The following is an 18179-nucleotide window of genomic DNA, read 5'->3' as shown; positions in this document are numbered from 1 at the left end:
TGTATGTGACAAATACAATTTGATTTGATTTGTGTCCAAACTTTTGACTGGTACTGTATATGATAATTATTACTCCACTACAGTAATGCCAATTGTAAATGTAAATACTGTGTGAAGATGTAATGTTGTGGGTGAGCAAAATAGTAACTGAGCTACACATTCAATAGTTGTATTTTGTATGATGGCCAGGCCGTATGCACTTGAATTATCATTTGAGTATGTATTGACTGCGATCTACACACTTGTTTACAATAAATGTTGCCGTCCTAATTGTGTTATTTTGGGAAAAGGTGCATGCGGCATTTTTCTGTGTTGGTGTTATTTTTCTTTCTAGGATAGTTGGGGCCAGGGTTGGGGCAGGCGGCTCCTTTGAGAGCTATCGAAACCGGAAATGACTTAATGCTCGGTGTCGGGTTTTGATCAAGAACCGGAACAAACAAACCCCCAAGCAAATATTAAGTGGCGTTGTGTCTGAACACCTGTTATATGCAGAGGCTAAATGCAGAAATTTCGCAAGGGTGTTCATTTCATTTAAAACACGATTTAAGAAAGGCAACGAGAGTAAAGAGTAGCACATGAGATGGCAATTTTATGTAGGACCTATTTATTTGCAAAATTGTCTAAAGAAACAGGAATTCCCCTAAACCAAGCACGATTTTAACCGGAGTACGGTGTTGGGCAGATTGTGTACAGTGTACGATATTTTAATATTCTCTGGTTTTTACCGCGATTTAATGTTTTGTTAGAATAACTATGAAAGGGCCTTCTGCCGTCTCTAGTCGGAGGAAGAGCGGGGTGACGAGGCTGTTGTGGACACTGTTTGGTGCCTGCCTTGTTGCGACAGTCATCGGGTACAAGCCAGTGGTCATAGTCCATGGTTTGTTCGACAGCTCCGGGGTATTTGTGGAGTTGCTTCGCTTCATCAATCAGGTTAGTGCATAAAAATATACCAAACAAATATAAGTCAAGAAAGATTGGATATGGGTGATAATAAACGCCTGTTAGGCTATGTAATAACGGAACAGATATGGCAGGCTGGATTATATAGATTGTAACATGTCTAAGACCCATATCAGTATCTTAAACTATAACTTGTTTGTATTAGGGTTTCCATTGTGCTGCTGTAACCTGGCCCCGCGCTTAAATGTACTCGTCAAACATGCCTGTGGTCTGCTTGAATGGCACGAAACCGTGTTTTTTATAGTAATTTCGGTCGCATCAGTGTTTCCAATCTCTCTGGGACTGTTACATAAGTGTCACATTGTTCTTCTATGAAGGCGATGTTCTAATGAAATCAACGTTTGTCGCCGGTCATATCAGCTGAGCTCTTCATGAATAATACTGAAATAGGCTGTTTGTTGCCAGATTCTTGACATAATGTTGCCTTTGCTACTTTTACTTGGTCATCTGAATCAGGGTTAGTTTGGCAACTGGGGTGAAAGAGGAGCGATTACGATAGAGGGAACCAAGTTTATATTTAACTTTAGCCTGCGGCTTTGATATGTGCTGAGAGAAAGACAGTGTACCATCTAGCCATACTCCCAAGTACTTGTATGAGGTGACTACCTCAAGCTCTAAACCCTCAAGAGATAGAGATCGTAATCACACCTGTGGAGAGAGGGGCATTCTTCTTACCAAACCACATGAGGTGTTCAGAACAAAGTTATGGGTAGAGAAAGCTTGTTGGACACAAAGAAAGCTTTGTTGTAGAGCATTTAACACAAAATCCGGGGAGGGGCCAGTTGAGTAAGACTGTAACATCTGCATATAAATGGATGAGAGGGTTTCCTACTGCCTGAGCTATGTTGTTGATGTGAATTGAGAAGCGTGTGGGGCCTAGGATTGAGCCTTTGGGTACTCCCTTGGTGATAGACAGTGGCAGATTTTCTGACTTTATACACTGCACTCTTTGAGGGGTTGTTAGCAAACCAGGCTAAAGACCCCTCCGAGACACGAATACTCCTTAGCCGGCCCACAAGAATGGAATGGTCTACCGTATCAAAAGCTTTGGCCAAGTCAATAAAAATAGCAGCACAACAATTCTTAGAATCAAGGGCAATGGTGACATCATTGAGGACCTTTCAGGTTGCAATGATGCATCCATAACCTGAGCGGAAACCAGATTAGGACCGTGTGCAGGCCTTCTTGTTCTATACCACCCTGCTGAGGAACCCCAACCACCTCTACTGTGGCAAAGAACGTGTCCGCTGAAGTAACAAAAGGCTCAGATGAACTCTTGACTTCAACAGATCACTTTAGGGGAACCAACTCATTTCTCCGACCACAAAATATAACCGAGTGGCACAGTGTCACTCAACCCAGCAAAGGACATCTCCCTATAATTGACACCTGAATCAGCCTCATCCTGCAGAAGGCACATCGCATACAGTGCCTTCAGAAAGTATTCATACCCCTTGAGTTATTCCACATTTTGTTACAGCCTAAATTACATTTTTTAATTGCTTTTTTTTGGGGGGGGGGGTCTTTTTTAAAGAGGGATTGCCCCTAAAAAGCAACTTCTCGTTTTTAAAATGGCCTATGTGGCATGGATATGAGTCAAACATTTATTCTAGTGTCAAAATATATTACAAAGTGTAGGTGGGATCATTTGTAATGGGATCATTTGTAATAAAGTCAGCCTCGTCCAAAGCAGAGATTTGCAAGACTATAGTAAAACATGGAATGGAGGGTACGTAGCAGTTTTCCATGGGTTGGGTTTATTTGAATCCTGCTGGCACCACCCAAGTAATCATCAATTAGGATTGCAGCTAAAAGCGACCCGATCATAATGCCCATGGTCAATTTGGTTTGACATTCGATATCTCTATGGGATTAGTTAAGGACTGTCAGTAAATTACACAATGTACCTGGGACAATCAAACTTCAAATTAACTCCAAGAAGCCCAAACGGATATAATATTTGACACAAACATAATTTCTAATTTCCTATACATTTGTATACGATCACATATCTCTCTTATGGGTGGGAATAGCTTGGAACAGATTTCCAAAATGTAAATCACGAAGAGCTGATTTTCTGGTGTTTTTGTCTTATATCCAACAATTCATTCAATTCAGAAAGGTTGGCGTGACAAATAAAATCACCCGTGGGAAAATTTGTCCTACAAGGCCGCCTGTTGGTGAACCCTGCCTTATGGTAAATTGTGACAGCGAACAAAAATAACTTGATTGGACATTTTATTATTTAAGCCTGCCAGCAGCACCATCATGCAGATGTCCCCCCGCACAGGTAGTCTCCAATGAAGACTGACATCAAACAAAGTCCGTAGGCTGTACAGTTTCAATTCTGGTCTTATTCAAAGTTGACTTAAGCTGCAATATGCAGTAAACGTTCTGCCGGTTCCTGGTTGCTAAAATTCGAATAGTTTGCCTAATTTCAGTTTGTGACAAAACAAACGTGTAGAAAATCATTGGTCACAGCAGTGTAGATGGTCGTCTTTTCCATTACTAAAGTTGTTTGTATTTTCAGCTGTTTAAAGCTGGTGTACAAAACTGAAAGTAAAAGACTTAAATTAAACTTAAGAATTGGAAGCAAAGAAACAGCGCACATAGGACATATCTACCACTTAGACTTGTCTTCAATGAGAATTACATATCTATAACTGAATTTGGTCAGGTCGCCCAAAACGTTTCACACATTTCAGCTTTAAGTCTACCTACCTATGGTTTGATTATTTTAATTATTTTAAACTTGCAGGACATTTCATATCATACAAGAACCGTTTGAAGAACCCATTTTCGATTCCATATAGAACCCTTTCCACACAGGGTTCTACCTGGAACCTAGTGCACAAAAAACTGAACACTTTTGACTTGTGAGCACCACTTTCAAAACTGCTGGCTGAGTTGAGTTTTTGCATAAGAAATGCTGAAATCAGTTGAGACATTTTACTTAATGTATTGACTAATTTGTCATCTTCTCTGACAATCCTAGCTTTATAGCCTTCCAAATAAACCTATCTTTGTTATAGTCAAGTGGGTTAACTGCCTGTTAAGGGGCAGAACGACAGATTTGTACCTTGTCAGCTCGGGGATTCGAACTTGCAACCTTTCGGTTACTAGTCCAACACTCTAACCACTAGGCTACCCTGCCGCCCCAAATTAGGATTTGTATATTCTAATTATATGCTTATAGTGCTCTAATCTGTCCCATCCTCTTCTTCTGACAGTCTCACCCAGGAACCAATGTGTCAGTCATCGACCTCTTTGACCGCAGCTCCAGCTTACAGCCACTATGGAAACAAGTGGAGGGCTTCAAGGAAGCCATCTATCCCATCATGCAAAATGCTGCAGATGGGGTGCACTTCATCTGCTACTCTCAAGGTGTGTGTGTGACTCTGTGTTATGCTGAATCTTCTTTTAATACAGCTTTATATTCAATCAATCAAATGTATTTATAAAGCCCTTACATCAGCTGATATCTCAAAGTGCTGTACAGAAACCCAGCCTAAAACCCCAAACAGCAATCAATGCAGGTGTAGAAGCACGGTGGCTAGGAAAAACTCCCTAGAAAGGCCAGAACCTAGGAAGAAACCTAGATAGGAACCAGGCTATGAGGGGTGACCAGTCCTCTTCTGGCTGTGCCGGGTGGAGATTTTGACAGAACATGGCCAAGATGTTCAAATGTTCATAGATGACCAGCAGGGTCAAGTAATAATAATCACAGTGGTTGTCGAGGGTGCAACAGGTCAGCACCTCAGGAGTAAATGTCAGTTGGCTTTTCATAGCCGATCATTGAGAGTATCTCTACCGCTCCTGCTGTCTCTAGAGCGTTGAAAACAGCAGGTCTGGGACAGGTAGCACGTCCGGTCAACAGGTCAGAGTTCCACATCCGCAGGAAGAAAAGTTGAAACTGGAGCAGTAGCACGGCCAGGTGGACTGGGGACAGCAAGGAGTCATCAGGCATGGTCCTAGGCTCAGGTCCTCTGAGAGAGAGAGAGAGAATTAGAGAGAGCATACTTAAATTCACACAGGACACCGGATAAGACAGGAGAAATACTCCAGATATAACTGACTGACCCTAGCCTCCTGACACAAACTACTGCAGTATAAATACTGGAGGCTGACAGAGGAGGGTGTCTGGAGACACTGTGGTCCTATCCGACAATACTCCCGGACAGGGCCAAACAGGCAGGATATAATCCCACCCACTTTGCCAAAGCACAGCCTCCACACCACTATTCACCCTTGTTCTGTTACAGGTGGACTGATTTGCAGAGGGATCCTGTCTACTCTCCCTAATCACAATGTCCACTCCTTCATCTCTTTGTCCTCGCCTCAGGCTGGACAGTATGGAGGTGTGAGTTCGTTATAAACCATCAACTTTATCTTTGTGCGCAACAGCCAACGTGATTGTTTGAAACATGATACATTGAAGTTCTGTGCTAGTATGTGCTGAGGCCTGAATTAAACTAACTTGTGTTTCTGTTCAGACACAGACTACCTAAAGTACCTCTTCCCCCAGTTCATGAAGTCCAATCTGTTTCATTTCTGCTACACTGGAGTGGGCCAGAGGATATCCATCTGCAACTACTGGAAAGGTGAGTGTGTTTAGGACAAAATGTACGTTCCTCAACCTTCCCTCGTAGGGTTCCCAAGGAGTCACTGTGGATATATTGAGGGTCTTTGTTCGTGGTGAAAAGTTGTTTGACTAAACTGTTTGTTCTCTCTTGCAGACCCCCATCACACGGACATGTATGTGAATGGCAGTGATTATCTGGCTTTATTGAACAGTGAGAGGTCAAATCCTAATTCAACAGGTCAGCAACGCTGCTAATGTGAATCTTGTTGGTCCCCTTTGTGGGTTTTATATTCATCCACTATTTCAGAGAAGTGTTACTCTGTCTACTCTATTGCTGCTGAGTCAACGTTGTCACTGGTTGTCATACTCTGCATTTTATAGGAACCTTTTGGTCATTGTACAGTATTGTTGTTATGTGTATTTTGTTATGTCAGTAATTACAATTATATTATATAGTTAGGATATATTCTTTCTCATTCAGTGTGGAAAAAGAACTTCCTACGTATCAAGAAGCTGGTCTTAATTGGGGGGCCAGACGATGGAGTCATCACACCCTGGCAGTCCAGGTGACTAGTTCATCCTTCCTCTTTCCTAGAGTATACAAAATGTTTTTTTAAACACCTGCTCTTTCCATGACATGGGCTGACCAGATGAATCCAGGTGAAAGCTATGATCCCTTATTGATGTCACTTGTTAAGTCCACTTCAATCAGTGTAGATGAAGAGACTGGTTAAAGAAGGTTTTTTAAGCTTTGAGACATGGAATGTGTATGTGTGCCATTCAGAGGGTGAATGGGCAAGACAAGATTTGTCTTTGAACGGGGTATGGTAGTAGGTGCTGCTGGGTTTTCACGCTTGACAGTTTCCAGTGTGTATCAAGAATGGTCCACCAGCCAAAGGACATCCAGCCAACTTCACACCACTGTCGGAAGCATTGGAGTCAACATGGTCCTGCATCAAATCAAATCAAATCAAATTTATTTATATAGCCCTTCGTACATCAGCTGATATCTCAAAGTGCTGTACAGAAACCCAGCCTAAAACCCCAAACAGCAAACAATGCAGGTGTAAAAGCACGGTGGCTAGGAAAAACTCCCTAGAAAGGCCAAAACCTAGGAAGAAACCTAGAGAGGAACCGGGCTATGTGGGGTGGCCAGTCCTCTTCTGGCTGTGCCGGGTAGAGATTATAACAGAAAATGACCAAGATGTTCAAATGTTCATAAATGACCAGCATGGTCAAATAATAATAAGGCAGAACAGTTGAAACTGGAGCAGCAGCACAGTCAGGTGGACTGGGGACAGCAAGGAGCCATCATGTCAGGTAGTCCTGGGGCACGGTCCTAGGGCTCAGGTCAGTTGAAACTGGAGCAGGAGCATGGCCAGGTGGACTGGGGACAGCAAGGAGTCCTCATGTCAGGTAGTCCTGGGACATGGTCCTAGGGCCCAGGCCAGTTGAAACTGGAGCAGCAGCATGGCCAGGTGGACTGGGGACAGCAAGGAGTCATCATGTCAGGTAGTCCTGGGGCATGGTTCTAGGGCTCAGGTCCTCCGAGAGAGAGAAAGAAGGAGAGAAGGAGAGAATTAGAGAACGCACACTTAGATTTACACAGGACACCGAATAGGACAGGAGAAGTACTCCAGATAAACAAACTGACCCTAGCCCCCCGACACATAAACTACTGCAGCATAAATACTGGAGGCTGAGACAGGAGGGGTCAGGAGACACTGTGGCCCCATCCGAGGACACCCCGGACAGGGCCAAACAGGAAGGATATAACCCCACCCACTTTGCCAAAGCACAGCCCCCACACCACTAGAGGGAAATCTACAACCACCAACTTACCATCCTGAGACAAGGCCGAGTATAGCCCACAAAGATCTCCGACACGGTACAACCCAAAGGGGGGGGAAACCCAGACAGGCCGACCACAACAGTGAATCAACCCACCCAGGTGACGCACCCCCCCAGGGACGGCACGAGAGAGCCCCAGCAAGCCAGTGACTCAGCCCCCGTAACAGGGTTAGAGGCAGAGAATCCCAGTGGAAAAGGGGAACCGGCCAGGCAGAGACAGCAAGGGCGGTTCGTTGCTCCAGAGCCTTTCCGTTCACCTTCCCACTCCTGGGCCAGACTACACTCAATCATATGACCCACTGAAGAGATGAGTCTTCAGTAAAGACTTAAAGGTTGAGACCGAGTTTGCGTCTCTGACATGGGTAGGCAGACCGTTCCATAAAAATGGAGCTCTATAGAGAAAGCCCTGCCTCCAGCTGTTTGCTTAGAAATTCTAGGGACAATTAGGAGGCCTGCGTCTTGTGACCGTAGCGTACGTATAGGTATGTACGGCAGGACCAAATCAGAGAGGTAGGTAGGAGCAAGCCCATGTAATGCTTTGTAGGTTAGCAGTAAAACCTTGAAATCAGCCCTTGCTTTGACAGGAAGCCAGTGTAGAGAGGCTAGCACTGGAGTAATATGATCAAATTTTTTGGTTCTAGTCAGGATTCTAGCAGCCGTATTTAGCACTAACTGAAGTTTATTTAGTGCTTTATCCGGGTAGCCGGAAAATAGAGCATTGCAGTAGTCTAACCTAGAAGTGACAAAAGCATGGATTAATTTTTCTGCATCATTTTTGGACAGAAAGTTTCTGATTTTTGCAATGTTACGTAGATGGAAAAAGCTGTCCTCGAAATGGTCTTGATATGTTCTTCAAAAGAGAGATCAGGGTCCAGAGTAACGCCGAGGTCCTTCACAGTTTTATTTGAGACGACTGTACAACCATTAAGATTAATTGTCAGATTCAACAGAAGATCTCTTTGTTTCTTGGGACCTAGAACAAGCATCTCTGTTTTGTCCGAGTTTAATAGTAGAAAGTTTGCAGCCATCCACTTCCTTATGTCTGAAACACATGCTTCTAGCGAGGGCAATTTTGGTGCTTCACCGTGTTTCATTGAAATGTACAGCTGTGTGTCATCCGCATAGCAGTGAAAGTTTACATTATGTTTTCGAATAACATCCCCAAGAGGTAAAATATATAGTGAAAACAATAGTGGTCCTAAAACAGAACCTTGAGGAACACCGAAATGTACAGTTGATTTGTCAGAGGACAAACCATTCACAGAGACAAACTGATATCTTTCCGACAGATAAGACCTAAACCAGGCCAGAACATGTCCGTGTAGACCAATTTGGGTTTCCAATCTCTCCAAAAGAATGTGGTGATCGATGGTATCAAAAGCAGCACTAAGGTCTAGGAGCACGAGGACAGATGCAGAGCCTCGGTCCGATGCCATCAAAATGTCATTTACCACCTTCACAAGTGCCGTCTCAGTGCTATGATGGGGTCTAAAACCAGACTGAAGCATTTCGTATACATTGTTTGTCTTCAGGAAGGCAGTGAGTTGCTGCGCAACAGCCTTCTCTAAAATCTTTGAGAGGAATGGAAGATTTGATATAGGCCGATAGTTTTTTATATTTTCTGGGTCAAGGTTTGGCTTTTTCAAGAGAGGCTTTATTACTGCCACTTTTAGTGAGTTTGGTACACATCCAGTGGATAGAGAGCCGTTTATTATGTTCAACATAGGAGGGCCAAGCACAGGAAGCAGCTCTTTCAGTAGTTTAGTTGGAATAGGGTCCAGTATACAGCTTGAAGGTTTAGAGGCCATGATTATTTTCATCATTGTGTCAAGAGATATAGTACTAAAACACTTGAGCGTCTCTCTTGATCCTAGGTCCTGGCAGAGTTGTGCAGACTCAGGACAACTGAGGTTTGGAGGAATACGCAGGTTTAAAGAGGAGTCCGTAATTTGCTTTCTAATAATCATAATCTTTTCCTCAAAGAAGTTCATGAATTTATCACTGCTAAAGTGCAAGTCATCCTCTCTTGGGGAATGCTGCTTTTTAGTTAGCTTTGCCACAGTATCAAAAAGGAATTTCGGATTGTTCTTATTTTCCTCAATTAAGTTAGAAAAATAGGACGATCGAGCAGCAGTAAGGGCTCTTCGGTACTGCACGGTACCATCCTTCCAAGCTAGTCGGAAGACTTCCAGTTTGGTGTGGCGCCATTTCCGTTCCAATTTTCTGAAGCTTGCTTCAGAGCTCGGGTATTTTCTGTGTACCATGGAGCTAGTTTCTTATGAGACATTTTTTTAGTTTTTAGGGGTGCAACTGCATCTAGGGTATTGCGCAAGGTTAAATTGAGATCCTCAGTTAGGTGGTTAACGGATTTTTGTCCTCTGGCGTCCTTGGGTAGGCAGAGGGAGTCTGGAAGGGCATCAAGGAATCTTTGTGTTGTCTGTGAATTTATAGCACGACTTTTGATGTTCCTTGGTTGGGGTCTGAGCAGATTATTTGTTGCAATTGCAAACGTAATAAAATGGTGGTCTGATAGTCCAGGATTATGAGGAAAAACATTAAGATCCACAACATTTATTCCATGGGACAAAACTAGGTCCAGCGTATGACTGTGAGAGTGAGTGGGTCCAGAGACATGTTGGACAAAACCCACTGAGTCGATGATGGCTCCAAAAGCCTTTTGGAGTGGGTCTGTGGACTTTTCCATGTGAATATTAAAGTCACCAAAGATTAGAATATTATCTGCAATGACTACAAGGTCTGATAGGAATTCAGGGAACTCAGTGAGAAACGCTGTATATGGCCCAGGAGGCCTGTAAACAGTAGCTATAAAAAGTGATTGAGTAGGCTGCATAGATTTCATGACTAGAAGCTCAAAAGACGAAAACGTCATTTTCTTTTTGTAAATTGAAATTTGCTATCGTAAATGTTAGCAACACCTCCGCCTTTGCGGGATGCACGGGGATATGGTCACTAGTGTAGCCAGGAGGTGAGGCCTCATTTAACACAGTAAATTCATCAGGCTTAAGCCATGTTTCAGTCAGGCCAATCACATCAAGATTATGATCAGTGATTAGTTCATTGACTATAATTGCCTTTGAAGTAAGGGATCTAACATTAAGTAGCCCTATTTTGAGATGTGAGGTATCATGATCTCTTTCAGTAATGACAGGAATGGAGGTGGTCTTTATCCTAGTGAGATTGCTAAGGCAAACACCGCCATGTTTAGTTTTGCCCAACCCAGGTCGAGGCACAGACACGGTCTCAATGGTGATAGCTAAGCTGACTACACTAACTATGCTAGTGGCAGACTCCACTATGCTGGCAGGCTGGCTAATAGCCTGCTGCCTGGCCTGCACCCTATTTCATTGTGGAGCTAGAGGAGTTAGAGCCCTGTCTATGTTGGCAGATAAGATGAGAGCACCCCTCCAGCTAGGATGGAGTCCGTCACTCCTCAGCAGGTCAGGCTTGGTCCTGTTTGTGGGCGAGTCCCAGAAAGAGGGCCAATTATCTACAAATTCTATCTTTTGGGAGGGGCAGAAAACAGTTTTCAACCAGCGATTGAGTTGTGAGACTCTGCTGTAGAGCTCATCACTCCCCCTAACTGGGAGGGGGCCAGAGACAATTACTCGATGCCGACACATCTTTCTAGCTGATATGCACGCAGAAGCTATGTTGCGCTTGGTGATCTCTGACTGTTTCATCCTAACATCGTTGGTGCCGACGTGGATAACAATATCTCTATACTCTCTACACTCGCCAGTTTTAGCTTTAGCCAGCACCATCTTCAGATTAGCCTTAACGTCGGTAGCCCTGCCCCCCGGGTAAACAGTGTATGATCGCTGGATGATTCGCTTTAAGTCTAATACTGCGGGTAATGGAGTCGCCAATGACTAGAGTTTTCAATTTGTCAGAGCTAATGGTGGGAAGCTTCGGCGTCTCAGACCCCGTAACGGGAGGAGTAGAGACCAGAGAAGACTCGGCCTCTGACACCGACCCGCTGCTTAATGGGGAGAACCGGTTGAAAGTTTCTGTCTGCTGAATGAGCGACACCGGTTGAGCGTTCCTACAGCATTTCCTACCAGAAACCGTGAGAAAGTTGTCCCTGTGGAACGCTTTCGACCCCTTGTGTGTTAGGTGTTCCCAATGTTTGGTATACTCTGTATATTCTGGTAAAGCATTGTTTCCATTCTATCTGCTTGATATGGTATTTTCTTTTTTTGCTCTTTAGTCAGTTTGGATTTTACAATGACAACGAGACTGTCGTTGAGATAAAGGACCAGGATGTAAGTATTATTTTAGACCATGTTTTTGCATAATTATGACACAAGATTCCATCTTGATGCTATATGCTATCTTCTAATGATTCCTTACATTTGTCTCCTCCCTTTCCTAGCTATATTTGAGAGATGTGTTTGGCCTGAAGACCCTAAACGCTCGTGGGGACCTGTTCCTGTGCTCAATGGCTGGAGTAGAGCACGTCAAGTGGCACTCCAATGACACTGTGTTCAACACCTGCATTGAGAAGTGGCTCGTTTAGCGCCGACTACTCCACCAAACAGCATTACAAGAACAGTCATATTTCATACAATCTTTACAGTGAAGCACACAGTTTTACTGCTGCAGTGTGATTCACACAGTGGAAATATGAGTTTAACTCTGTCTGCACTACTTTGTGAACTACTCCTCATGTTCTTAAGTTTGTGAGGATGATTCAGAACATACCGTCATCATTACACTAAAAACCCACGTGTACATATTGTTACATGTGTATCCATGTCTGTGCTTTACCTACACATACCTAAGAAAGTACCACACAACAGTGCCTGACTGAGTGAAGTCCTGTTCATTTTCAGACCCACTGCCCAGTTCATCTCTTTACCCGAGTGACTTTTACCATTGGTTATAGCTGGTAACAAATGTCTTTGTCTTTTTAACCTATAAAGTAAGCCCTTATGGTGGTCGTTGCTGTTGCTAAGCTACCCGGCAGACCGCTGCAGTAGAAATCATGCCTTGTGTTTTTTGAGTGTTAGCCATGTGTCTCAGTATTCCATTTTATATGTCTCCAAACAGAAGTGTTATGACACACTGCCTACAGTGATGGTGCTAAAAAGGTGGAGTGGAAGGGAAAAAAAGGGAAGAGATACTGGAGACAAGAAATTGTTAGAAAGGAAAGCGGGTTTAGGAATGGATGGAAAGGGAGAAGTGTAAAAAGTGTTATTTCCCTGTCTTGAACATAATGTATGTGACATACCTGTGCCTCTTGTTGCATTTAGATATCTCAGGTTTGATCAGAAGCCTATGTCTGTTTTTGTCAAAGGGAATGGTTTATTTTTAACTCAACTGTTTGTTATACTGTTATGGGTGTTTTCTTATGGTTGTATGAAAAGGGGGATTGCCTGTGGGACTATAGTGAAAGTACTCTAAGTTACATTGTGAAGTAAGATAGAAAGCATTGCACAAAGATTAAAATTGTAACTAGAAATGAGACTGTCAGGTATGAGGGATTGCTATAGCTTGTAAAATATTTGTAAAGTTGACATTGCAGTATTATGTGTGTGTCTTCTTGGTTTATGTTCTGCTTCTAAGGGAATTTATAATTTTCTCCACTCATACAGGAGTAAAGGTTTAATGCACTAATTTGGTGGGGGGGGATACATCCCATGGCTATGGATGAAAGTGAAAGATTTCTTTCAATATCTTTATGCAAAATGACTTTTTAAATACATTGAACAAAAATATGAACGCAGCAATTTTACTGAGTTAGTTCATATAAGGATATCAGTCGATTTAAATCAATTCACTAGGCCCCAATCTATGGATTTCACATGGCTGGGAATACAGATATACATTTAAGACTCCAAGTGGCGCAGCGGTCTAAGGCACAGAATCTCAGCGCAAGAGGCGTCACTACAGTCTGATTCGAGTCCAGGATGACTTGCCTAGTTAAATGTAAAAAATATATAAAACTATTGGTCACAGATACCATAAAACATGTTTGAAAAGTAGGGGCGTGGATCAGAAAACCAGTGTGACCGGAAGTTACGAATGTAACTCTGATTTTACGAATATCTGGAAGACGGTCAGTACGGTGGAAAGTATGGTCGAGTAATTCATATTAAAGTTACACCGGTGGCGTGACCGCTTGGGAGGATGTTCCCCCGCGGTTCATATGATATTAAACCGCTGTGGCAGGATGCAACGTTGACCTTGTAAAATATTGAGAGCGTGCAGGGTGATGCCCATGTGGCAATTCCAGTCCTCGGGGCCTGATTGGTGTCACAGTGTTGCCCCAGCTAACACCTGACTCAAATAATCAACTCATCACGATCTTCAGTTTAGAATGCAACTTGATTAATCAGCTGTGTTTGCTAGGGATGGAGAAAAAGTGTGACACCAATCAGGCCCCTGAGGACTAGAGTTGCCCTGGTTGTAGCAGGTCTGCCTATCTCATTCAGGGGGATGTCATTCAGCGCAGCTCTGATTGAGGCACCACTTCTGGCCGAGTGACATATCACACCTTCTGGGACCAGGGAGCCCTTCTCCTTTGTAGGCCTGAGTGAGGATGTTCACAACCCAGTGTAAAAGCCTCTGCTTGGCCAATGCAAGGCCTTTTGACATGTCTGGTGAGTATGCAAGGCCATTGAAGAACTGGGACATTTTCAGCTTCCAGGAGTTGTATACAGATCCTTGCGACATCGGCCGTGCATTATCATGCGTAGTGGCAATTTTAGCATGTAAATCTTGGTGCCCCCCCCCCCACACACACACACACACACACAAAAAAGTGGGATGCATGCCAGCAAAGCCACTACACAATACATTCACTGCACTATAACGGTGACAAACGGTTCCCACAAACTGTAAGTGCCTACACAAAGCTGTCCCAACGTCTTACCACTGCTACACCTGGCTGACAGTGGAGCCTTGTCTGGCAGTGAAACTGTTAGTTCAGCCTCATTTACTGCCTTTTAAAGAAACATAGCTGATATGGCTGACTTGCTTAAACAAATGTGGTTTCTAATGAACTGTGGCATAAAGGGGACGACAAGCGGATAAGAGGCAATCCGTAATTTCGATTAAGACAATGAGCGAGCGAGGACAGACGTAGTCAATATAACTATTTGTTTGGCACATTTTAAATGTATAGCGACAGAATTCAGAACATGGGCCGTTCTTAGTGTTCTCCCTGTACAAGTCAAAACCGTAGGATAAATAAAGGGGGCATACAATGAAAACTTACAATATTCAATGATTAGATTTATTTAAAACCGGTTATAGGCTACATGTGCACCACCAAGTCAGAACAGTAGGTGAAATTAAGAGGGGTAAATAGACCAAATTATTAGGGTGAGGCACATGGGCTACTAACAGCTTACTACACAACAGACACTTAGTATTACTTTCTTAGCTACAGTATACATATCTCCCTGGCATATTATATAATTTATGCAGCAGCATACAAGACATTTTTGGATTCACCTTGTTGTGCTGTGCTCACTTGAACAGGAAGGTGGCACGGTGTTCCTTCGTGGGCAAATTTTGTCATCAAAATCTGTCATTCTCTGGATATATGGTGCTTTCAAGACAACTGGGAACTCGGAAATAAGCAAGGTCGATTCATGATGATGTTATTGATCTTCAGGTCACAGCTCTGGAAAGAGGCCCGAGTTCCCAACTTACAATTCCGAGTTGGATGACCGTTCAAAACGTATTTCCCAGTCAGAGCTAATTTTTTTTCAGAATTCCCAGTTGTCTTGAAGTCAAATTTTCACAGTTCCGAGTTAGTTGTTTTGAGCGTGGGACAAATCATGCTTCATTTACAGCATGGCCAATATTGAATATTTATCCTTTTAAGCTTGGAAAAGAGACCCATAAACCCAGACTTGGACCACACACCCACTCCTCTGAATAGCAGGCTAGTGATTGCTTTGCCATGCTTGCAGTTAACCACTGATTCCTTCCAAACCACTTATTGTTGAATTAGCAATTTCCAACTTGTTGTGGAATGTTTATGTCCAATGGTCGATGAGCACTGATGTTTTATCTATAATTCCTCTTCATATAAGGATTAAAAAGGATTTGCCAGTAAATTGTCGACTTGATTCATGATGATGACTGCTAGCTAAGGTTTTGAAAGTATGATGTTGACATGATCAGTCCAATCAAAGCTACTGTACATACAGTTGAAGTCAGAAGTTTACATACACCTTAGCCAAATACATTTAAACTCAGTTTTTCACAATTCTTGACATTTAATCCAAGTAAAAATTCCCAGTTTTAGGTCAGTTAGGATAACCACTTTATTTTAATGTGAAATGTCAGAATAATAGTGATTTTATTTCAGTTTTTATTTATTTCACATTCACAGTGGGTCAGAAGTTTACACGCACTCAATTAGTATTTGGTAGCATTGCCTTTAAATTGTTAAACTTGGGTCAAACGTTTCAGGTAGCCTTCCACAACAAGTTGGGTGAATTTTGACCCATTCCTCCTGACAGAGCTGATGTGACTGAGTCAGGTTTGTAGGCTTCCTTGCTCGCACACACCTTTTCTACCCACAACATTTCTATGGGATTGAGGTCAGGGCTTTGTGATGGCCACTCCAATACCTTGACTTTGTTGTCCTTAAGCCAATTTTGCCACAACTTTGGAAGTATGCTTGGGGTCATTGTCCATTTGGAAGACCAATTTGCAACAAAGCTTCAACTTCCTGACTGATGCCTTGATGCTGCTTCAATATATCTACATACTTTTCCTACCTCATGATGCCATCTATTTTGTGAAGTGCACCAGTCCCTCCTGCAGCAAAGCACACCCACAACATGATGCTGCCACCCCCGTGCTTCACGGTTGGCATGGTATTCTTCGGCTTGCAAGCCTTGTTTCATCAGACCAGAGGACATTTCTCCAAATAGTACAATTTGGAGAATTTGTAAGTCGCTCTGGATAAGAGCGTCTGCTAAATGACTTAAATGTAATGTAATGTAAATGTAATGTAAATGTACAATATTTGTCCCCATGTGCAGTTTTAAACCGTAATCTGGCTTCATGGTGGTTTTGGAGCAGTGGCTTCTTCCTTGTTGAGCGGTCTTTCAGATTATGTCGATATAGGACTCGTTTTACTGTGGATATAGATACTTTTGTACCTGTTTCCTCTAACATCTTCACAAGGTCCTTTGCTGTTGTTCTGGGATTGATTTGCACTTTTCGCACCAAAATACGTTAATCTCTAGAAGACAGAATGCGTCTCCTTCCTGAGCGGTATGACGTCTGTGTGGTCCCATGGTGTTTATACTTGCGTACTATTGTTTGTATAGATGAACGTGGTATATTCAGGCGTTTGAAAATTTCTCTCAAGGATGAACAAGACTTGTGGAGGTCTTGGCTGTTTGGCTGATTTTGGCTGATTTTCCCGTGATGTCAAGCAAAGAGGCACTGAGTTTGAATTTAGGCTTGGATGGGTACTTCTAACGTCCCTCTATGGCAGCACCGAAGGGGCTAGAATTTTTAAAGTCTTCCCTTAGACTTGGAGGGGATTTAGTGTCCCCATGAGTGACAGAACACTGAGCCAATCATGGTGCAACGCTTCATATTCTCTGCTTGCTTTCCCCACCATTTATTTTTTGGGCAAAACCTGTGGGGCTCAAAACATGTGGGGCTCTGCCCCACCTGCCCTGAATCACTGGTCGCCACTGATCATGCTGAAACATGATTAATTAGATTAATTGCACGACAATGGACCTTTCATCACAGTTTCTCTGTGCATTCAAATTGCAATCGATAAAATGCTTTTGTTTTCATTGTCTATAGTTTATACCTGCCCAGACAATAATCCCACCACTACCAAGGGGCACTCTGTTCAACATTGACATCAGAAAATCTGCACGGTACAGTTGAAACTGGGATGAATTCGTGAAGAGCATACTTCCCTAGCGTGGCAATTGAAGGTGAGCATTTGCCCACTGAAATAGGTTACAATGCCAGACTGCAGTCAGGCCAAGACCTAGGTGAGGATGACAAGCACGGAGATGAGCTTCCCTGAGATGGTTTCTGACAGTTTGTGCAGAAATTCTATGATTGTGCAAACCCACAGTTTCATAAGCTGTCCTGCAGGTGAAAAAGCAGACTGGAGGTTCAGGGTTGGCGTGGTCTGCAGTTGTGAGGCTGGTTTGGACCTACTGCCAAATTCTCTGAAATTACGTTGGAAGCGTGGTAGAGAAATTAACATGAAATTCTCTGGCAACAGCTTTGGTGGACTTTCCTGCAGTCAGCATTCCAATTGCAAGTTCCCTCAACTTGAGACATCTGTGGCATTGTTTTGCGTGACAAAACTGCAAATTTTACTGGCCTTTTTTTGTCCCCAGCACAAGGTGCACCTGCCACACACATATGCCACACCTGTCAGGGGGATGGATTATCTTGGCATAGGAGAAATGCCCACTAACCGGGATGTAAACAAATGTGTGTACAAGATTCGAGAGAAATATCAATTTTATGCATTTGGGATCTTTTATTTCAGCTCATGAAACATGGCACCAACACTTTACATGTTGCGTTTATATTTTTGTTCAGTGTACTATCCTTGCGCCATCCAAATTTAGTAGGACCTATTATTTTAATTGAAACATATGTGGATCATCACATCAATAACTTCAATATGAGGGTTTATGTAAAACACGTCAGGGAAATGATATACTCCAATTTCAGTTGTCATTACATTTCCATAATTCATGTTAATATCGGAGATGAAATTTCTACCATGGAACTAAAGTTCCATAAAAGCCGT

At 43.0% G+C, this 18179-nt stretch overlaps 1 protein-coding gene across 2 annotated transcripts; it reads left to right on the top strand.

Moving 5' to 3' along the window:
• The first annotated feature begins 414 nt into the window (after nt 1-414).
• Nucleotides 415-12943, top strand: LOC124043650 (lysosomal thioesterase PPT2-A-like). Of its 2 annotated transcripts, none has more exons than XM_046362452.1 (8): nt 415-930; nt 4191-4344; nt 5223-5318; nt 5454-5561; nt 5697-5780; nt 6024-6108; nt 11622-11676; nt 11787-12943. In XM_046362452.1, the coding sequence occupies exons 1-8, from the start codon at nt 754-756 to the stop codon at nt 11928-11930; spliced, it is 903 nt and encodes a 300-aa protein (XP_046218408.1). In that variant the 5' UTR covers nt 415-753; the 3' UTR covers nt 11931-12943. The 2 variants fall into 2 exon arrangements, with proteins under 2 accessions (XP_046218408.1, XP_046218409.1); XM_046362453.1 differs by having other exon boundaries at nt 434-930; nt 5999-6108; nt 11787-11929.
• The last annotated feature ends 5236 nt before the right edge of the window (nt 12944-18179 follow it).

The sequence above is a fragment of the Oncorhynchus gorbuscha genome, linkage group LG09, assembly GCF_021184085.1.
Source record: "Oncorhynchus gorbuscha isolate QuinsamMale2020 ecotype Even-year linkage group LG09, OgorEven_v1.0, whole genome shotgun sequence".
Taxonomy (NCBI): domain Eukaryota; kingdom Metazoa; phylum Chordata; class Actinopteri; order Salmoniformes; family Salmonidae; genus Oncorhynchus; species Oncorhynchus gorbuscha.
Note: the sequence above shows the minus strand (reverse complement) of the source record. Positions and strands in the feature narration are given on the sequence as shown.

Excerpts from the sequence above, each read along its gene's own strand:
- LOC124043650 (XM_046362452.1), top strand. The coding sequence starts at position 754 with ATGAAAGGGCCTTCTGCCGTCTCTAGTCGGAGGAAGAGCGGGGTGACG. Across the intron at positions 931-4,190 it reads TGCTTCGCTTCATCAATCAG|TCTCACCCAGGAACCAATGT; the intron begins GTTAGTGCATAA and ends TTCTTCTGACAG. Across the intron at positions 11,677-11,786 it reads TTGAGATAAAGGACCAGGAT|CTATATTTGAGAGATGTGTT; the intron begins GTAAGTATTATT and ends TCCCTTTCCTAG.